Source organism: Peromyscus eremicus, chromosome 2, assembly GCF_949786415.1.
Source record: "Peromyscus eremicus chromosome 2, PerEre_H2_v1, whole genome shotgun sequence".
Lineage (NCBI taxonomy): Eukaryota > Metazoa > Chordata > Mammalia > Rodentia > Cricetidae > Peromyscus > Peromyscus eremicus.
The window spans coordinates 91909980-91933260 of NC_081417.1; the positions used below are offsets into that span (position 1 = coordinate 91909980).

Below are 23281 nucleotides of genomic sequence, written 5' to 3' on the forward strand. Positions count from 1 at the left end.
ACTGAATGGCAGTTAAATCTTTGTGTGGACATACTGTCTATATATACATAGATACCCTTAAAATATAGATATCTATCTATATATGCATATGTTAGCAGCAACTTTATACTTTGCGCCTCCCTGTTGATTCCAAAAATAAAACAATGCAAAACAAAATTCCCCTTGAAGCTTGCAGAGAATGGGCACTTTCTCATCAGTTATGCCAAACAAATGTGTAATATCTGTTGAGACAGATACTGTAGATTGAGTGTTGCACAAAAATGTGCAAAGTTTCAAATGATTTGATATTTCTACAGTAAGATATTACAGATAACCATTCTACTGCTTAAAAAACCTACAATTCTGAAATAAAAAAATGAAGAATTACATAACTTTTTGAATTTACTTTATCGAATGATACATTTGTTTAAAAAAAAAGTTTGCACAGTTAGAACTGAAGCACAGGGCAGCAAAATCTTTTACAACACTAAAATGAAATCAAGGACTTTCTTTTTAAACAGCCCCACCCTTACCCCTAAAATGCAAGTATGAGTGGCATGGGGAAAGGGGTGATGTTGAAGCAGAGTCCACCTTATTGTGAGAAGCCACACCAGCAAATGCCTTGTGCTGAACTGAGGCCCACAGGCAAGCTTTCTCTGTCCCCACCAAGCAATCTTGAACAAGATGGTAGTTCTTTGCTGTCATTTCTTCTTCCCTTTATTTTGAATCCTTGAGGTATCTGTAAATAAAATCCTTCAGATGCCTCCCTAAGTCAGGATTCTTGTTATTATTTTTCAGGTTAGATGATTAAACTGTGAATTCTTGGTCCACTTGGAAGAGTTTGTTTTTGTTTTGTAATAGTCCCACTAAGTGGCTGTTAGCTAGAAGTTAAGAAGGACTTCTCAAGTGCCCTGTATGGCTCAGAAGAGACTCCATGGATAGCGAAGGGCCTGTAGTAAAAATCCAGAAGGAATCAGGGGTTTCTACGTTGCATAGTGATCAAAGCTGCCCAGGTATTCTAGTGCGGCTCGATAGCAGAACTGGTATTGATCCTGCAGGACACAGGGTACAAGGGAGAGATGAATAAAATTGATATTTTAATTGAAAAATAAAACCAGCATTGTAAAGAAAAAATTATATCTCCAAGGCAGCAACACTGCCACTTTAATTTAGTCTGATGACCAAGCAACAATGAGCAAAGAACAATTAGCCATGTGAGGATGTTATTAACTTCACTCATCAACCTGACTGATACACGGCTCCTAATTCCAAGCCATAATAATTCCAGTGAATATTATCTTTCTTCTTATGTGCTACAGCCATCTTTCACAATGACCTAAGTATCTGATTATTTTCAGTTGGAAAAAAAAAAATGTGAATTTCCGTAAAGGCAAGTTGTATGTTCTGGGTTGCTTTCCACTGAATTTGAGTTTACCAAAAAAGAAGGAAAGAAGAAAAGGGAAAAAAGGAAGTAGGCAAGATTGCTCAGTGGTTAAAGGCACTTGCCTCTATCCAGGTCTGAAGACCTGAGCTTGATCCCTGGGATCCACATAACAGAATGAGAGAAGTTACTCTCACAAATTGTCCTCTGACCTGCACACATGTCGTCTGTGGCATGTGCACTCTACTCCCACACAAACAAAAAAAAAATATAAAAGAATCAGTTCGGGCTTCAGATTCAATCAGAATTACCATCATGTCAGACAGTCCCACGTAAGTGATAGGGGCAGAAAAGATCCTATGCATCTATAAGAAAGAAAGTTGTGCTGGATAGTTTTGTGTCAACTTGACACAAGTTAAAGTCAACTGAAAAGAGAGAGCCTCAATTAAGAAAATGCCTCCACAAGGTTGAGCTGTAGAAGAGCCCATAGGGAATTTTATTAATGAGTAATGGGAGGGGGAAGGCCCAGCACATTATGGGTGGGGCCAACCCTAGGCTGGTGGTCCTGGGTTCTGTAAGACAGTAGGCTGAGCAAGCCATGGGAAGCAAGCCAATAAGCAGCACCCTCCACGGTCTCTGCATCAGCTCTTGCCTCCAGGTTCCTGCCTTGTTTTAGGTCTTATCCTGACTTATATGACTTATATGAAAACATAAGCCAAAAAACCTCTTTCTCCCCAACTTGTTTTTGCAGGGTGTTTTGTTGCAGCAATAGAAACCTAAGACAGAATGAAAGGTAGCTGTGTATGAGCAGCAGGTACACAAAGTGCTTATGGAGCCTTGGGCTTTCTGGCTTGCCATCCCTGAGAATGGCTGCCCACATACATGCACCACTTGCCCTAAAATTCAGTGTGATTGCAAGTTGTCTGTTCTAGAGGACTCACACCAAAATAGAATGATACAAAATGTTCCTTTTCTTACACAAGGAAGGGCCCTGTCATATTGAAATAAATTGGAGCATTGTTGGGGAGATGGAAAAATTACAATTTACAGATAACCACAGGGATGAGAAAAAGTAGGATTTTCCCTATAAAAGAAACTTATTTTCAGTAGCCAATGGGGCTGAAAGTAGATAGCTTCTATTTTGCTTAAATGTGCATTTTTCTACAATAAAAATGGTAATGCAAAATAAATGGAGTTTGCTTTTCTGTCTTGTCACAGTAAGTTGCTTGGCTAAGTGTTAAGGCTTTTTAAATGTCCAATTTCCCTCTGTCACCCCAACACCCATTATGTTTGTCAGGCTGACATAATGTTTTAAGTATTGCAAGCCAAATGCTTACACTATTTTGAAATCAAAGTCTGAAAGATATTGTAAATTGAAGAACACATATAAATTGTATCATTTGGTGGATATGTGAGGAATATAAACACTACCACTATGATTCTCTAAATCATGAACTTATACTGAGAAATGTACATATTAATTAGTGAATAGAAAACAGGGAATATTCAAGTTCCAAATATTTAACATGGCCAGTGGTATGAAATGAAATAAAAGCACCCAGTGTCTCTGTAAGTAAACAGAAATAAAATAGAAAAGTAAAGGTAGCTGGTAGAATATTATGTGCCAGACATTTTTTAATCTATCTACCTACAGTTAGGTACAAAGTTTTTATTAATACATACATACACACATACATACATATAGACAGGTACACACACATACACACATACACACACACACATACACACACACACATTGAAATATGTAAAATATGCATACATACACTGTATATGCAATAAATCTTTAAAAAAAAGAAATACGTAAAATAGCTATTTTATCTGAAAAATATGCTAACAATTTAATGTATTTCAACCTAACATACATTCTCATATAATGTCCACAACAACTTGAAGATTGTGATATTGTCTCCACATTTAAAGAAGGGAAAGATGTGGTTTTAAAATATTAAATAAACAATTGGTTGCTTTCCCCATAGTGATCCTCTGTATTTTGCAACTGTATTTTGAACCCACAGAGGGCTTAAGTTTTTGGAGGTGACACCAAATGTTTTCTTACCTCTGTTTGTACCATGGCTGGTCGCTGTGTTCTTAACATTTTGACTGTCTGGAATATATCTACAACCCCTTCATATCTCATTCTTTCCAATACAATACTCAGTGTTATGAAGACTCCAGTTCTTCCAACGCCAGCACTGTTGTGAGAAGAAAGGCAGTGTGAGTAACGTGCTTATAGTCTTGGCCTTTTTGTGAGAAGAAAGGCAGTGTGAGTAACGTGCTCATAGTCTTGGCCTCATTTGCTTTGGAAGCAGACATTCTTCTACTACTTCTCTATTCCTAGTTTCTCCACAAGCATGTTCAAGATAGAGTGGGCATGCTTTTACTATGTGATTACCAGGTAGTGTGTTATGATAACATGAGAGAATAAGTAATTAGGATTGGGTCTTATAAAATGGAATGCATTTCTATAACACTGTGTAAGTCCAGTTGAAAAGGTCAAGGAATAACATAAAATCTATAGAGACAAGTATGAACAGGTAAAATACAGGCTTGCATTCTTCATGTAGATGTTGAAACTGAAGACTTCACCTCTATGTAAGGTATGAGATACACTAGAATAAGGTGGAACACATCACACAGACTCCCCCTTTCTTAGGCATTAATAACATAATCTGTGAAGGACATGTCATCATCTAAACAGGTAACAAGTGTGTAACAAGGCATATAAACCACTTCAGTATCAACATTGGGTTGGATATGAAAAAACAGATTCTCTAACAGACTTTTTGTTATGGAATGATTTTCCTCTTAGCCTTTGGAAAACTATATCCTCCATGCATTGATTGTACAAATATCACATTATACCTCAATTTCAGGAAAGCTATGACTTTCAACAGATTCTCAAAAGGGCCTTTGGCAGTAAGTATATCTAAGAACCAATGAGCTCTATACTGAACTACTTATTTTCAGGTGATCAGCAGCTAAAATACACCAAATTTCTTTCTACCATTTCAGTAAGGTTTTGAGTTTCTTTCTGTTTCCTTTGGTATTTTAGGATAGTTCCAGAATCTTCACAGCAGCAAGGAAAAAAAACTAATTGATAGCCCTTGTACTCTTAAGAAATGACATCTGGGGGTTTAGAGAAGGAGAACACTGAATAATCTGAAAAAAAAAAAAGTCCCTGCATTTTTGGACCTTAATTAAATGGTGTGTGTAACGCTTGGGCACAGGCTGTAGAAAATAGATGGATTCATTTACTCCAGGATGGAGCTGACAGGCATATATAAATAGTGTGTGCTTTTACAAACTGCAATTTCTCATGAATCTAAGGAAAAGTGCTAAGTGAAGCTTTAAATCAATGAGCAGTTGTTAAAAAAAGGAGCTGAAGTTATTCACACCCCACAACAGTCAAGGGATCTTGCAGATCCCTTCTGCCCTGAAAGTCTCACACTCATGAGAGACTCTGAACTGTGACAATTTTGTCGAATCATCCAGGTATTCCAGGACGTATCTTACTTTGACTTGGTTAATCAAATGTAACCAAAAACGTAGTGTTTCTGGATTTCTATTTAGAATTTTCAAGAAAGGAGCAGGCATCTGCATCATTAACTCTAAACTTATTGAATCTCAGTATGATTGTTTAATATTGTGGAAATAAGTGTTATTCCAAGATATTCAAAAACAAGAAAAGATATGTATCTAGAAGACTTTGGGATTAATGAGATATGTGAATATACATGTATATAACATGTGAACCTTTATACTAAGGAGTTTCTCAGTCATTGTCTAAAAACAACCCCAAAGAGAAGTAACCTAGGGTTCAAGTTTGTATTATGAATATCAGATATATTCTTTTCCTTAGAGGTCATACTGAGAAAGTCTGAATTAAGTGGAGAAATTATGTGCTAGATTAAAAAAAAAAAAAACACTAGACGTTTCAACTCTAGATTATAATTTCAACTTTAAATACTAGAGACATCATATCCTATCTGGTCTTTAGTTGCATATAACAAGGGATTTTTGACAGCATAAAACAAAAATTTCCAAGTCTGAGAAATAAAGCATTGTTAGAAATGATCACGGAGACCTGGAGAGAAAAACCGAAGCTTACTGTTAAACATCTTCGGAAAAGTATAGATCCAGGACAAGAGCATGTATCCTGACACCTATGTCTTAATTTTTCCATTTTGAGATCTTGCTTTCTATGGTATTAAAAACAATAGTGTTTAAAGCATCAGACTTTTTAAACATAAATGCTTTCAAGACAGACTATAAACATATTAAAAACTGAAACTTCAAGCTTTTAGAATCCTGAAATACCATAGTTTCAAACAAAATAGGTGAAGTCCCTTTACTGTGTTTTGCACATGCAGCAACTTCCACATGCACTAAATTTATGGTGGATGTCTGAGACGTTCACTTAGTATTTCTATTAACTTCAGTGACTTAAATTACAAAATGCTCTAGAAACTGTTGAAAATAATTAAATTGAAGGTGCTTCATTTTCTGATAGAGCAACAATTTTCAAGCAAATTGCATTCTGAACTGAGGTACCATACTAATCACTTATTGACTTGCAGGAATTAGTATTGCTATTAAGGCTTGGCAGCTACTCACAGTTTTTTCAAGAGATAAGGGGGAAGATACAAAAAGGTAGTTGTAAGTGCAGCTACACAAAAAGAAACCAAACATGGACAGGGATTAGTACTACTATACATTATTGTTAGGGGACACACTGACAATGCCTGGTGACACAAAGCTTTTTTTTTTTTTTAAACAAAGATCAATTTGGGGATAAAAACATTCCTCTAATTCTTTTCATTTTATGGAAAGAAAAAGAAACAAAAAAATCTTTATGTCTCATAGAACGTTCTGAAAATAAATTTGAATTATACAGATTTATTATAACAAGCCTGCATACAAAGTGAATAAAGAGCAGTCATTTTCAAAGCTACTAAGCATCAATCATAAACGTCCAGTTAGCCTTAGTGACTCCTTGCTCACCTGCAATGCACCGAAATGGGCCCATCTTGGCCAAACTGCTCCTTTGTTTTATGGACTTGGCCAATGAAATCAATAAATCCTTCTCCAGACTTTGGCACTCCTTGTTCTGGCCAGTCAGTGAACTGGAACTGCCTCACTGTTCGGGACTGGCCGTCCTTTAGAGGGGAAGCCACATAACCAGTCACGACACAGCATGCCAGGAGAGTTCAGACAGTACAGAAACCACAAGAGCATTCATGATTTTTTCCCCAAAAAAATAAAAAGAGAAGAAACATATTAGGAACATGTCCAGAGAACTTAGTCACGTGTGTGTATTATCTCCTGCTAACACTGTCAACATTTATATATATTTAAATTACAAATTTGAATTATACTCTTCAGAAGCACTACTGAGCCTCAAAGTCTAAATCTGAAATCATAAAATACATACATACATACATATATGTATTTATATATGTGCGCATATACACATTTATATATATATATATATATATATATGTAACCCCCAAAATCTTATATCATCTACTTCAATATAATAAACTCTTCACATTGAAAGGAGTATGCAGACATGGCATCTACATCAGAGGCTTGCTGTTCTCACAATGATTTCACATCAGCCATGAATGCTTATTTCTAGCATTGTAAATTACAAATGGCAGCATCTAAAGAATCTAATATAAACCAGGTAGTTGTTGTTGACCTGGCTACCCCACATGTCTCTGAGGTAAACACTTTCTAGCCATGTGTGAAGCACAGCATGAACCATGTAATGATGCCTAAATTTCAGCTTAAGGACACTGTGCCAGTTTGTTTCTGTCAACTTGACACAAACCAGAGCCTCTGAGAGAAGGAAACATTGATTAGAGAATTGTTTTCGCCAAATTGTCATATGTGGACCTCTGTGGGCATTTTCTAGGCTAATGATTGATATGGGAGAGTGCAGTCAACAGTGGCAGTGCTACCCCTAGACAGGTGCTCCAGGGTGGTATAAGAAATCAAGCTAAATGAGCCACGGAAAGCAACACAGTAAGCAGTGTTCCTCCATGATCTCTGCTTCAGTTCCTGCTTCCAGGTTCCTGATCTGAGCTTTTGCCCTGGTTTTCCTTCATGAGGAACCTGGAAACCAAATAAATCCTTCCTTCCCAGTTGCTTTTAGTCAGTGTTTTATCACAGATACAGAAAAGGAAACTAATGCAGAGAGAATCCAAGGGGATTATTTGCAAACATCTCCCCCTTTTTGTCAGAGGTGTCTTCCTGACTAGCTTCAGGAATTTAGTAGTCTACACGAACAACCCTAAAATTATATGAAAACAAGCCATACCTAAAACATGATAATTCATAAAAAAATAGGTGAATTCCTTTTACTACAATGTTCTGTAAACACAGCAACTCCCACAAGCACTAAATTAATGGTGGATGGCTAAGGCATTTACTTGGTATTTCTATTTATTTCTTTTCTAAAGAGAGTATAAGACAGTTCTTTACACTCAAGAAGAACCATGTTAAGAACTTAGGGGCATGAGATACTTCAGATTCTTTCTGGGATTCTTTGAAGTACAAGAGCAGAAGGGACCCGTTGCTCATAGATACAGGGATTCCTGCTCTGACTCACACGGGGAAGCATAACTAAACTCAGGTTTACTAGGACTGATCTCATTTGAAGAGGTGCTCCCAGTGGCTTCCTGCTTCCTGTTCTTGGGAACTAATCTTTCTTTCTAAGATTCTTTTGGGCCCAGGTATGCACATTTCTAAGATTTGTGGAGATAACTCAATTCCAGGCAAATTGGAAAGACTTAAGTCCTTGGGCAATGCTACCCAATGCTTGGTCTTATATCATATCAGCACATTTGTTTTATACCACTGTGGTTTGTAATTAGGAAATCACCCAGGATGAAGCAGAAAGAAGCCTCAATTCAGGACAGCCACACATCATGTACCCTAGTGGTGCAGATTAGATGCTTGAGAATAGAAGAACAGAGGATCACACCAACTTCATGAGAATACAGAAGAACATGCAAAGTATTTGGTACCATCTCCAACTCTTAGATGTTTACTATGAAAGCTTGATTTATTCCCCCCTTTTCCTGGGAAAATTTTGGGTACAGGGCACAGGGAAGTAAGTCAGAGACTGAGCAATGCAGAATTGTCTTCTGAGTGTCCTAGAAATTGCATTTTTGACCATAGTCACTTGTAATGTCAAGAATAAGTCATGGGCACAAACACTATTGAGAAGAGAAACCACCTGCCTTTTAAAGGTTAGTTGCTTACCAATGCTGTATTCTCACATGCCAACTGGCTTTCTGAACTCAGAACCTGAGATCAGAAGCACACTGGGAGCATGCACAAGGGCTCTGGCAGTTAACCACAGACAGACTTTAAAACAATGTGAGCAAGTTCTGCTTTATTCTTTCTTTCTCAATATGATTAGGTTTAACATGGAACTAAGTAAATGTGTTCCTTGTGGGTTAAACCTGTATGTTCCTTTCTATTACCAGAAATAGCTAGGAAGTTTACATGTGAGTAACTTAGTCATTTGACTCACACTGATGGGATAGTGGCAGGCATCAGGGCATGATTACTTGGACAATTAAAAGAGACCTTGGAACATAATAACTTTCTTGAAGTACTCATATTTAGAGTAATTAATACACTGTACTTCTCAGGATTACCAAGTCTATCACCTGAGACAAGCCTCCTGTGAATCATATTCTCTCTGTCTCTGTTTCTGTCTCTCTCCTTGTCATAGCCAGGGCTAGGCTTCAGGGATTAGCAGACAGGCATGGGCTGTGAGAAAGCTGCCTTCCCCCCCAAAAAAAAACAAACAAACAAACAATGGATCAACTACACACTATTCACTGGTGTTTTAGTTAACCCACCCACTATGACAGTTCCAAAAATAAAGCAGGGCTTTGAGCTGACCTGGTCTCCCCTAAGATATGTTTGCAATCATGGTGTGTGAATGGCTAATGGCAAATATATTAAAGTTTATGCATAGAATCTCTTACATCAGGGCTGAACCTTGGACTCAGCAATCTTTGTAAGAAATGCAGAATGAAAATTAGCCAACAAGGGTTGTCAGTTCACAGCTCTCATGGACAGACACATTAGCACATGGAGGAAGAAACCATGCCAGGAAGCAAATTAGAATGTGCAAGGCTTGTCAGAACCTTCCAAGGAATACCATTTGCTCTGCAGTTTGAAAGTCATACCAAATTAACCTACAAGCCCATATGACCTCAAGGGCTATACAAACAACAACATATTTACAGCCTGGAGTAATGAAGAAATCAAAAACTCTCCAATGAGAATGTGCTGAGAAGGTGAACTTAAGTGCAGCCAACCAATCAGTAAATGCTTCCCAACACAAGCACTCACCAAGCAAGTCCCCAAAGCTGGGCTTCCAGGTGTTACATTTGAAGGGAAGCCAAACCTGGGTTTATGAGAACACTTCTCAGACAGAGGCAGAGTTACAAATTCTTTTCCTTTAAAGTCATCCATAATGGGTGATTTCTTTTCCTTTTGAGAATGGTTATTTGGTCAATGTTTCTCCCAGAGAAGTACACTTAGCTCTAATTTCTAGCTAATGGAGGAGCTGAACTTACCCTGGCATCTGTGACCTTGAATTCCCTCAGGATATACTGAGGCATGTTGTACTCAGCCATCGGATCTACAACAAAATACTGGTATCTTGCAGATCGTTCTGCTGGCCAGTACTGGTGACATTTCTCCTAAAAGGACAGATTAATGTTGAACTCTATAAGGTGAAAACAAAGTTATGCCTATCTAAATTTGTTCTCTTGTGAATTAAATTCTAAAATTAAGGCAATTTCAATTGCAAGTACCTATGCTTTTGAACCTCTAGCCTGAAGACAGGAAAACTATCTGGTGTAATTTTTTTTTCCAAAAAAAACCCTGCACAGAGTCTGACAAATCATACCTGCTTATTAAACACCAGTTGAAATGCCTGCTTCAATTGGACCTACGAATTATTTAAATAATTCCGTAAGTCTTTGGGCAATGCTAGCCATCTTGGTCCTGTACTACGTCAGCACACTTGTTTTATACCACTGTGGTTTGTAGTTAGGAAATCATCAAGGATGAAGCAGAAAGAATCATCTTCATTGATCCAGTTCAATCTTAGCTGTCAACTGAGGAGCCTGGGGCCCTGGGAGTTCTGGTGACTTGTGTTGTTAGCCTTGCAGAATCAGCAGCCAGATTAAGACAAGCCAGATAACTTCTTGGCTTATATCCTTTTGCTTTCTAAATGAGCTCTAAAAGTTGGATTTTGGCCATAATTCTATTGTGTAATTTATAAAAATAAGAGACAGAATGAGACTATCTCTAACAGCACAGCAAACATGCTTTCAGGTGCTCTACCTGGTGGCGGGGTTTCAAACATCTTTGATGCTACTTTATGAATACTTCAGAATAATTATTATTAAGAAATGGATTTGCTGTTACAACTTTAGAACTACTAGGTAGCTTTCCAGCACCATGCTCAATGGAAAGAAAAAATACAGGTTGGCCTAGGAATGAAAGTCACGAATATAAGTTCCTGTATATGAGGGAAATGATGTCCCACTTGATCATAAAATTCTAGCCTACTCAGGCAAAAGGAAGCCAGCATATGCTGAGAGTCAAATGTAAGTCAGTGAGCACCATGGAGTGACTTATTTGTCTCTATGATAGCACGTCGCTGTATCCAGAGTACTGAGTCTTTCAAAAACATGTTCATTAGTGAGCTTGATGTGATTTTCCAAATTGGATGACATACTTACTCTGCCCATTTCTCTCAGCTTGGTGAGCATCACAACAATGGTAGAGTTGTGTTCCCAAAGCATGCGCCAAAAGTCTTCAGTCGTCTCTGCTAAGGGCCCCTGGGTAGCAATGTAGGCTTTCTGTTGTCTTAACCGAGAGAATGAAAAGAAAATGTTAAAGAACTTTGAGGACATGCACAAATTGATTTGTGAGTTGTTAACACTAGTCCTACATACATTATTAATTCAATTGCAGGAGATTCCCATTAGGATACATAATCAATAAGATCACTTAGTACATGTTGGGGACTGCAAAATCAATTGTGTTGTTAATATTATTATGTATGTCTTTATCATTGTTATTTAAATTTAGTGCAATGCTAATAGATCAATTTCATGTGTTATATAAATCACTTAAATGCTGACGTGTGTGACTTCATTTTCTAGAAACAATACTCAAACAATATATTAAGCTTATGAAAAATGGCCTAAAATAGCTGCTTTATCAACTTCCAGATCTAAATGGTTTCTGAAAGAATAGGTTAGAAGGTCAGATTAAAAGAAGCAATAACCAGAGGCAGAAGAGATGGTTTGGGTAGTATCTGCTGTTCAGATCCTCAGTACTCATGCAAAGTGTATGAAGCATGTGTGTAGAGGTAACAGGTGGACTGCTAGATCTTATTAGCCAGCTAGTTCGGCAAAAGGGATGAGCTCTAGGTTCAATGAGAGACCCTTTCTCAAAAAGTAATCTGGAAAGCAACTGAGGAAGACATGTAAAGCTGATCTCTGATATCCACATGCACACCCCTCAACACACCCACACTGGTATTGCACACATACCCCCAACACACTGACACTGGTATAAACATGCACAAGTATCATACTCACCCATATGTACACACCCATATAAGCATGTACATATATCACATAAGTATATTTCCTCACCCCCACATGAAACAGAAACTCCATTACTATTGCTTAATCTAAAATTTAAAAAAATAATAATAATAAACCACCCCTATCAAGGCATTGAATGATGATCTATTCAGAAAGGAAATGGCTTTGAATTGAGATGAAATACTTTGTGGTCATAAATCTAGGGCACATGCAAATATTAAGGCTTTGAATTGTTAGGGGAGCATGGGTAGATACCTGTATCCATCAAGAAAACTGGCATTGATGTAATCAGAGCCCTCTACTCCTCGGATAGGCTGCAGGCACACCCTTGTGGATTCATATGGCATAATATTAACAAGGCGGTTTTTGAATTTATTACATGGAAGATTGGCACTGATGAATCTTGAGGTGTGAGCTTTTGAGCTGGCTAGACGCTGTTGATTTAAAAAGAAAAAAATCACAAAGGTAATTTTAGCCAATGGTTTGAATGCAATGCGCCTAAGATGTCCTTTTTAGATATCAATCTTCAGTTTACTTGATAGTAAATATTCAAAGTCTATTTCCTTTAAGCTAATCATTCCATATAGCCTACTGGATATTATAAACATTGCATTTCAAGAACATGAGTTCTGAATTTAAATTAGGACATCAAGGGCCCCTGGTATTGTTAGGGAACAAAAAATAGAGGAGAGAAAAAAAGAAGAAAATGTTTTATCATGTGATACCAGACGAGATTAAATGAACCTAGTACTTTAAAATCTGAAAGATAACAAATGAAACCTATTTCAAAGACAAATAACTTGCTGATGAGTAACCACATCATAGCCAATGTCATACCTTAAATTCGAGCTCCATTCCGGTGACATTCTCCCCTGTTTCTATTTGTGTCAGCTTCTGAATGTAGGCATACAAGTTTCTAGCCGGCACTTCGGTATTTCCACATGTCACTGCTTCTAACAGCGCATCATGGATAAAGATGTACTGGTCCTCTGTCTGCACCATGTAATTCCTCTGGGCTCTCATTAAAGTTACATGGCCATAAATATCTACAGTTTTTTCATGCTTTATTCTTTCTAACATGGCATCTATTACAATGAAACAGCCAGTCCGGCCAACACCCGCACTATAAGAAAAAGAGAGGGGGAGGGAAGGCCACATGAGTTAGCAAGAAACTACATATAAAGTCTTTATAATTTCATTAACCGGATTTCAAACCAAGGAATTCAATTCAAATGGCTATTACAAGGATTTTCAATCACTCTAGAGTAAAAAATATTAAAGCACCATATTAAAAAAAAAAACAAAATAATGAGTAAGGTTCATTTCATTTCATAATCTAGAAAGTCTTTATAAGTTCATTAACTGGATTTCAAACCAATGAATTCAATTCAAATAGCTATTACAAGGATTTTCAATCACTCTAGAGTAAAAAAAAAATATTAAAGCACCATATAAAAAACAAAATAATGAGTAAGGTTCATTTCATTTCATAATCTAGGAATCCTAAATCCAAACTTACAGCCATCATTGGTCCTTTCACACAATACAGGCATTTTTTAAAAATTTTATTTATTTATTTTTAATTTACATTGTGACTGCAGGCTCTGCTACCTCCTCTTGTTCCACTCCCTCCTCCCACCTCCCCTCTGTGGCCCCCTTAATCCATTCCACTCTGTCTTCACTCAGAAAAGGGCAGGCCTCCCGTGGGCATCAGCAAAGCATGGCCTATCAAGCTGCTGTAAGACCAAGCACCTCCTCCCAAAGATACAAACATTAATTAGGCTGTTTAGATTCAGGATATTTTTTTTCAATTATTGGTCTCTATACAATTAGAGAGCCACATGTTGCAGTTCCTGTCTGTAATCCTAATACTTGAGAGGTAGAGGCAGGAAGATCAGGAGTTTGAGGCTAGTCTGAGAGATACATAAAATCCTTTTTCAAAAACAGTAACAAAAATGTCTAATTAGGCTTTTTTGTTTGTTTGTTTTTTTCAAGACAGGGTTTCTCCGTGTAGTGTTCATGCCTGTCCTGGATCTCACTCTGTAGACCAGGCTGGCCTCAAGCTCACAGAGATCCACCTGCCTCTGCCTCCCAAGTGTTAGGATTATAGACATGCACCACCACTGCCGGGCCTAATTAGGCTTTTTAGATAAAGCAATCTTAGTTTATTTTTGATTGAAGAATAAAAATGGAAACAAAGTATCTACTAAATAACTTAAGTATTTCTTGTTGTAAAATTCTATAAGGAAGTTTTAAAACTAGTCTAGTAAGATATATAAAATTAATATATGAAAATGTTGAACAGTAAAAATAATGCAGGGTAGTATTAAGGAAAATGCTAAATAAATTAATATATGAAAATGTTGAACAGTAAAAATAATGCAGGGTAGTATTAAGAGAAATTCTAAATAAATTAACAATCAGTTGAGAGTGTATGTTCCTTCTAATTTTCTTTTCTTTCGGAGTTAAATGTACTTGAAAATTCTCAGTAAAATTCAAGCATTCAGGATGGGGATATAAAGGCCTCAACCTTTGTTACACAAAGAGATTAAGGTAATTTTTAAACCCCATTATGTGTGGACTTACAGGTCAGTGCTCCAGTGGGAAGAAACAGACTCAGAGAAAAGGACAAGAAAGAACCAATCCATAATGGCGGGCAAAGTCTGCCGCTCCAAAAAGACAGGCGCATTTAAGGAACTGGCTTACGGAAGCAAGGGCTTAAAACACTGAGCATCCTCTAGTTTGGAAAAGGATACCAAGAAAATAGCATACCTTTGTTCCTGCAGTGTCAAGGTAAGCCTTGTGTTTCCTTTGATCTAATCCTTCAAGCTGGACACATTTATGTGTCCAGAATGGATCAATGGAAAATGACTTCCTACTTTTGATTATGCGTCTTTGCCTCACAGTAAATATGCATTCAGCAGGAAGAGGTACATATTACCAACACAGACTCTGTTCTAGTTTGTTTTATGTTGCTCTGATAAAAGCCATGACCAAAGTCAATTTGGCAGGAAGGGTTTATTTTAGGTTAAAGCTTACAGCCCATCATTGAGGGAAGCCAAGACAGGACCACAAAGCAAGAGCTTAAAGCAGAAACCAATGCAGGAATTCTGCTTACTTGCCTGACTCCAGGCTTTCTTATACAGCTCAGGCCCACGTCCCTTGAGGATAGTACTGCCCAAAGTAAGCTGGACCCTCTTATATCAATTAGGATCAAGAAAATGCCCCATGAATATGCCCATAGACCATCTGATAGAGACAGCACTTCAATTGAGGATCCCTCTCCTAACATGTGTCAAGTTGACAAACAAGATTAGTCATTACAGACTCTTGGTAGCAGATCGTCTCCTTCATTTATGACATGCCACTGTCTGCTGGCATCTGTGTATTGGTTTTTATTTAGTCTATCCAACTGCACATCTATCTCTTTAGTCAATCAATGAAGTGTTTTTGCTAAGTCAGATAGGGGACATGGCAATATGATGACTTTCTTCTAATCACTAAAGATTCTGAAACCTATCCAAGAATGTAATGATTTACATAACTATGTTAAAAGAAAGGACAGGACCGTGTTGGTATAGATTGGAAATGGGGCTAGAAGGATGAAGAACTGAGGTACTAGACCAACAAGAGAAGAAATGATTTCAAATCATACTGCTGCTTCTGGGAGATACATGTGAAATTTTTCATAGATCTATACAGACCCTAAAAGGTCTGCCAAAACTACCCAATGAATGAGTTTGATAAATACCAGGTCCAGTCTCAAATGAACTGGCAGTTGCTCTAGTGTCATGTGACTACAGGAGAGTAAGAGACCATTTAAAAAAAAACTTAATTAATTACTGATCACTGCAAAACAAATCCAGCTTCCACACAGGATCCTATTGTTGGTAGACTATACAAATTTCACACAATCATGAATTTAAAATTGCTTATGGCTTTATGCTCTGTGCCAAAGGCTCCTAGATTCTAAGACTCGAAGTTTTAAGCTCACAAACTTACATGACATTGATAGATCCTACAAAAAGCCTTTTGGGAATGAAGAATGCCGTATTTTCTTCCTTTTATTTTGGCATGGTTTCTAATGAATACTGGTATATGCAACTCTTCTTAGTGCAAAACACACTACAAATCTATCCGAGACTATATATCAAGTTGATTATAGTTATGGCAGGAGCATTCTCTTAAACCCCCACCTGGCACCATTCAAATGTCTAGATGACATGGTGTTCTATAGTGTTACAGAAAGGTACTGCAGAATCTTAGGAGACTGAGAGGAATAATTCCAACTCCAAAGAGTTCAAAGCTTTTTATAGTAATGATATTACAACCCCCCCCCCCAAAGGAAGGGAAACAAATCAAACATGTACCTGAGTCTAAAATAAAAAAAAATTGTGAAAAGAGACAAAAGGGAGGCTGTGACTTGAACAATACATATTTTCACTCCACAAAGCACAGCAAACTGTTCACTGTTTGCTCTTGTTGTTCATAGGGAGGAAGGGAAGAAATGGGCCTCCTTAGAGATTATGTGTTCTCATTTTTCTGGGGGAGTCGTTTTCAGGTTTAAGGATTAGATATATGCTCATCTTAAAGCAAGTCAAAAAATAAGGTACTTTTCCAGGTCCTAATTTGACCTTGAGTATGTCATATAAACTGTGTGGGTTTTTATTTATTTATTTATTTATTTATTTTTTTTTTTATTTTTATTTATTTATTTTTTTTTTTTTTTGCGCCTTTCCTGGGACTCACTTGGTAGTCCAGGCTGGCCTCGAACTCACAGAGATTCGCCTGGCTCTGCCTCCCGAGTGCTGGGATTAAAGACGTGCGCCACCACCGCCCGGCTATTTTCATTTTTATTACATCTGATTGTGATAATAGCTCTAGTCAATTAATGAGTCTAATTATCCGGTAAGTCTTAAGGCTGAAATAAACTTATCAAGGTTTCTGCAAACAGAGGAAGAGGCAGTTCTTTTATAAGTGCATTTTTTTTTTTAGTTCTATCTTCTAAGACAACAAGGACACAAGCAAGAAAATTCTGGGAAAATTGTCTAAAGTCTTTTCTGTATTATTTGTGATTTAGCTATTAAAATCTTGCTTTAATCTACCTCTTCAGACTGTTCTAGAGTCTCTCTGTATTTCCAACTAATAATACCTCAGGTTCAAGAAACTTAGTGCTTTCACATACACTGCCTTGACAAATAAGATGTAAGCCAAGAGCTTTTCCGCCATAGGTCTTGGTGTCTTGGTTGTACATAATAAATGCTAGTTTCTTTCTTTTAAAATTAGCAACATTTGGGTCCTTTCCTGAAGGCACAGAGCTCATGGCAGGTGGTAGAGCTAAGACTCAAGTTTGTCTTTCATTTGACCTAGGCAACACATCCTGATTTTGATGCAGGCCATTCCTCCACAATAACCCTTATCAATATGCAGTTATCCCTTAGGAAGTTTACTTGAAAGGCCTTCTTGGCTTGTAAGACAATAGTTGAGGCAGTATGGGGAAACATCTGATACTATATTGGCCTTCATGGTAGGAAAAGGGATTTCATAATTATCCAAAGCAGGGAAGAACCCCAAAGATAAAATATAAAAATTTTACCAAAGAAGACTTGTGTCATGGTTTTGTGTAATGAGTCTACTGGGTAAGAGGGTGGACCAAAGATGAATTCTAAATGTCATCTGTCTAAATCTACAGCCAGTCCTTCTCACTGTGTCTTAGTATTTGTGTTAGTTTTCATTTTTAAAACACTTTTATGTTGCTGTGATCGGGATCAAAGAAAATAGCTTAAGGTGAGAAAGGACTTAGCTTGGCTCACTGCTTCAGTGGGATCAGCCCTCATAGTGAAGGAGACTAGATCAATCACCTAATGTTAGCCAGGAAGAAGATGGGAGATAGAAAAGACCGAAGAGAGGGAGAGGGAGGAGAAAGAAGAAGCAGGAGGAGAGAAAGGTAGAGGGAGATGGAAGAAGGGAGGGAAGAAGAGGGGACAGAGAGAAGCAGAGGGGCAGAGGAAGGGAGAGAATGACAGGCTGGCTTTTTTCTTTTACTGTATTCTTTCTTTGTTCTCATTCTATGGATGGTTCTACAACCCCTTAGGCTATCCTTACAGAAATGTCCTTGTAGACACAACCAGAGGTACGCTCTATAAATCAGATGCTTCACAACCTAGTCGAGTTGACAATCAAGATTAATCATCAAAGGAGTGTTGGGGTTTCAAACCCGTTTTCCTGGATTGTCTCCTTTACAAACACTTCCCTAAGCTGTGTACTTCTGACAGCCCCACAGAGGGGAATTGCCTTTCGAACCTTTCATCCTTTTCTCATCCCCCTCCGTCACTCACCAACAGTTTCTAAGTTCATGAATCCTAAGAGGGCAGCTCTTCCTTGGGCCCAGCTGAAACCTACATTCCAAGCCACCAGAGCCTCAACAGTGGCATGTGTGAGACTCGGCAGCAGTTTCTCCAGGTGGCTCATTTCTCTGTAGCCTTTCTCCTTGACACTCAGGCACAGAAGTTCCAGAGGAACTTACTCTCATTTTACCTTTTGCCCTGTACACTACTGAATCATATACCATAAACATTTGGGCTTTTATATCAATTCTCTATCTCTTCTTTAGTTGATGAGCTGGATGTGGTAAAAGGCAAATACTAACTTTTCATGATTTCTGCTTAAATATAGGTATATTCTGAAGGCAACATTTAAAATACATTTTAATTCCTTATAATATCATGTTCTTGAGGTGAAAATATTACGTGATGATGTGTTGTTAGCATTTCTTCACAGTGGCTTCTGATTACCTGTGCTTGCTATATTCATACTACAAAATGAGAAAATGCTACCTGTGCCTTCTAAAGAGTTGGTTGTTCATACCATTAACATATTAAATATCCACTTTTGGGGTTTCCTGTGACATTGTTACCAAACTTATACTAGAATAATTTTAGATACTTTACATTTCACTTTTCTGATGTGGTTCATCTACTTTTGAGTTTCTTTGTTATATATTAGTTGGCTGGAATATTCCTTTAGTATTTCATATAGAATATGCACAAATATATCATTTCTGATGCCCCACATATCTGACAACTTCTATGTTTTTGTGTCTTTATTTTGCCATTTACAAGTCCGCTCCAGCTTGGCTTCTTATAGTATAATCTCTGTCTCAAGTACCAAGAATACTGCTCCATTCTGCCATTGTACCTTGAATATGACATAAATTTGTTTGGGTTTTGGTCATTTAAAATAATATTTGCCAAAAAGTACCTACAGATATTTTCTTTCTCTTGGAGGTACAAAGTTTTAACTAGGTAAGTTTAGTCTCTAATATCATAGCTAAAATTTCATGTCTCTTAAACCATATGTTTATGATAATATTCATGATTTGCCCTTATCAAAAGTCAAACAAGTCTTGAGTCTGCCACCTCTGGCTCTTTGTTTATGTTGATCTTTCCATCTTCTTATAATTGCCACCTGCTAGCATCAACCTTCCTTAATATTCACCTCAACTTCTGTACCCCACAAGAAAATTTCCTCTGTGGATTCTACTTCTGCAACAACAAGTTCTCTATCGTCAGGTTTGGTTTTGCCAGTCGATAATCACATCAGCACAGGGGAAGAGACAATGGCCTCCTTGTCTCTGTGTACCTAAGTATTTCACATAGCAGAGAATTTCCATGCCAGAGAAACTGAAGGTTGCAACTTGAGTTATAAAACCAAAGGATGCAAGAGTAAAACTATCAGACCTCTTCCTAGATCACAGCAAGTCACATTCCCAAACCTCACCATGGGACACTCCATTTATGCATCATTACAAAGTTAAAGCAGTCTGTTAAAGAGTTCCATATGACGGAAACAACTCAAAGCTAGGTTTTACTCCAGCTGCTAAGAAACAACAGTCCTTAGACACCAGTCTACATCTGTAAGAAACAGAATGCTGAAAACTAAGAACTTTCACAAGTGTGCCAGACGACTTCTGTTTGGATTTCTGAGTTCCCACAGCAGCACTTTCCTGCCTTCTCCAATTTACTCCATTTTTAGATGTCAATACCTGAGTGCAGTGCACCTCTCAAAATGAAGGATTGAGTTTTGAAAGCAAATGCATTTTTCTTTGATGCTGAACCTGAGTTCCCCACAGCAGCGATAATGACGAAGCCCTATTTAGTGTTGTTTGTTTCTCATCATTTCAACAGCCTTCAACCTGAAACATGATAAGGACAGCAGAACTGATAAACTACCCTTATTTTTATCTGTTTTCTGTCAGAGTAGTTGCCAAGCACTGAGACAAATTTTTCTAAATATCTTTCAAAAAAGGAGTGTATCACCCTGTGCTTCAGGCTGAGGCCAGCACAATTCAGCACATTTATTATGGTAGAGAACGTTCCAGCCAAAGAGAAGAAGACAGCACTTTCAAATCAAGCCCAGTTTAGGCTGGTCCCACTTTGTTATGGTTGGAATAAACCTGGCTTTCCTAAGTTGTCTTCTGGTTGGATAATGATGCCATTAATGAGAATCAGAACACAAACTCCAGATTTCTTATGACTTCTCTATCAAACCCAATGACTGTTAAACTTTAGTTCTTAAAACCAAACCATTTCAGTTAGTGATAACCACTGCAGTGTTTATACATGGAAAGACTATGCAACTCGTTAAATGAGCACGCCTATCAGGCAATTGTTATTACTTCAATATCATCACTCATCCAGTTATAAGATTTGTTTTCAATTTCTAAAAACATGATTGAGTTAGTCCCACGAGTTGAAATATGCTTAATGTCCCATGATGTGATACAGTAGTAATGCATTAAATGAGAAATGTTAAGAGGCATAAGGGGACTATTTTGCACTAAAATCATTCTGGAGATGAGCTTAAGAGTTAGCTTTTCTGCCTAATTTAGTGGAGTTTTAATGCTGACCCTCAGCTGACACATCACTGGTCTGGCAAAGGACAGCAGAATTCGGAAGCCTCAGAGATCAGTGAGTTGGATGAGAATACAGTAAAATAGAGCCAAAAATTATTGCAAGCATTTTGTACATCTATCAGTTTGTAATTTGATTGGATGTTAAATTTCAGCTATTAAGAATGGCATTTATGAACTGCAAGTTTATTTCAAAAGATATCTATGGGAAGGTATTGGGTTTTATGAGCAGTTTTACAGCTGTAATCTGGTGACCATCCTAATAAAACTCTGAAGGAATTCTGATGAGGCTTCTGTTTTGAATCTCTTCTTTTGCTCATTTAAAATGAATGCTTAGCTTAATTTGTTGCTGTTATAGCCATGCCTAGGGCATTTAGGGCACTATGAAAATAAATCCAGTGATATTTTGTATTTCTAGTATCTCCTCCACACTGGCTAATGAAGGAAACAGTGAAAATTCTTTAACATAAATATTCATCTGTTCAGTTCACTTAAACATATTATGAAATAGAAACTACATAGTTTTGAACAAACATTAAAATGCAGAGTTGATCCATGCTATTTAACAGAGATGGTATGCCTACCTAGTGTACTTGTTTTGGAGAGTAATTTTGTAGCACTCATTAAAATTTAAAGTGCAGAGCTTCTTTTACTTCTGGACATTTGCTATGGAGTCTATATGTGCACACACACACACACATAGAGAGGCTTCAGAGAGATTTTACTACAGTAGTGTTTGATAGCAAATAAACTGGGTAAACTACTTCACTGGCCAGGGAAGTAATTCAACTATGTTCTATCAAAACCATTACTACTATGTAACAATTAGAATGAATGAGATGAATCTATGTATGGATGCCCCACCAAAAGTTTGTAAGATGTAGTCCCACCTAACTATGTCACAGAAAAATATACACACCCAATATCTCAAATATTTTTTAACAAGATTGTGCATTTCTACAAGCTTATGTGTTGAGTATGGAAGATCTAGAGAGACTCAGAGATGGCAATAGTTAACAGGGAGGAAGAACTGGCAATGGGGGTGGGACAGGTGAACTTTCACTGATGTGCTTGAGTTTTTTTTGTGTTTTGTTTTTTTTTAAAAAACAAGGACAGTAGAACCATACAGAAATGGAACTGAAAAGAAATTAAAAATAACGAACAAAGCATGACTAGAGTAAAAACCATACTTATTGATTAGTGAACAGTTGAGGATGCAAAAGGTAGAGAGGGAGAAGAGTTTACTTCTGCATTGCTCAGAGAGGGTTTCCAGAAGAAGCCTGGATGAATTCAGTTCCTTGTGGCTAAGAGTTGGTTTCACCATTCAAATGCTGTATTGGAAGGAGTGACAGAAAGTAGGAGGATACTAGAGTCATTACAAAGTATTAGAACCAGCTAGACTTAGATTGAGAAGACTCAGAGTTGGAACTGCTGCCCCCATGGGTGAGGTACACTCTGTCTCAGTGACATGCTCTGAGAATTAGAACATGCTCATGACCCATCCACACAGAAGAAGCAGATGCCTTGCTTAATAGTGATCCCAGTATAGAATATTAAAAGACCAGAGTCCATAGCAGTACTCATGTGTGGAATTCTTAAAAGATTCTAAATTTTTTTTTTTTTTAAAAGAGAGAGGAATGAGCCTATAAGAAGCAAATCCACTTGGGCCTAATCAGACACTTTCCTGTAAAATGAAGACTCAAATAGAAATCCTCCACAGATTGCAGCATGACCCATGTTGTATCCCAACCCAGTTCCTCATTTCTCACAAAATGATGCTCATAATCAGTGAGGAGGCTAAGCAGTTTAAGAACTCTTAAATAGGGCATCACAGGTCTCACCAGAGGAGACAAGACAGATCATGCCTTTAGACTTGTATGGAAACAGCTGAAACATCTCCACAGAGGTCAACTGAATAATGTCATGAAATAATAAGAGTACTACATTTGTTTTCACAGAGTTGCTCTTTGCAATTGATCAGATCAGTCATAATCTAACTTCTATTTGGAAGACTGTATTTTTACATTTTGGAAAAAAGATACTGGCATTTACCAGGACTGGCACACAAAGCCGTATAGTATGTATACTGGTTGTCTTGTAGGGCAGAATATTCACACAAACTATAATGTGTATAGCCTCCTCAGTTTGCATAGTGCTTAACCATTAGCAACATAAACACTATTACTTCTGACTCAGGTTAAAGACAGTCAAGTAGAAGAGTCACTTGGAGACCTTGGGAAAAATCTTCAAAATTTAGCATCTTTCAATATTTGCTACCAGCATTTTTCTCTTTAAAAAGTACTAGTCTCTTCAATTAAATATAAATAATTTAGT

General features: G+C 37.5%; 1 protein-coding gene across 4 annotated transcripts in view; it reads right to left on the reverse strand.

The window, feature by feature from the left end:
* Positions 1-368: 368 nt before the first annotated feature.
* The window catches only part of Ptprd (protein tyrosine phosphatase receptor type D), a 378271-nt gene continuing 355358 nt past the window's right edge, over positions 369-23281 (reverse strand). For all 4 annotated transcript variants that reach the window (XM_059254481.1, XM_059254480.1, XM_059254479.1 and 1 more), the window contains 7 exons: positions 12874-13159; positions 12292-12470; positions 11161-11287; positions 9985-10110; positions 6383-6537; positions 3438-3573; positions 369-1031 (listed from right to left, as the gene is read on the reverse strand). In XM_059254481.1, the coding sequence (XP_059110464.1) occupies positions 963-1031; positions 3438-3573; positions 6383-6537; positions 9985-10110; positions 11161-11287; positions 12292-12470; positions 12874-13159 (1078 nt within the window). In that variant the 3' untranslated portion in view covers positions 369-962. The remainder of the gene's footprint in view (positions 1032-3437; positions 3574-6382; positions 6538-9984; positions 10111-11160; positions 11288-12291; positions 12471-12873; positions 13160-23281) is intronic.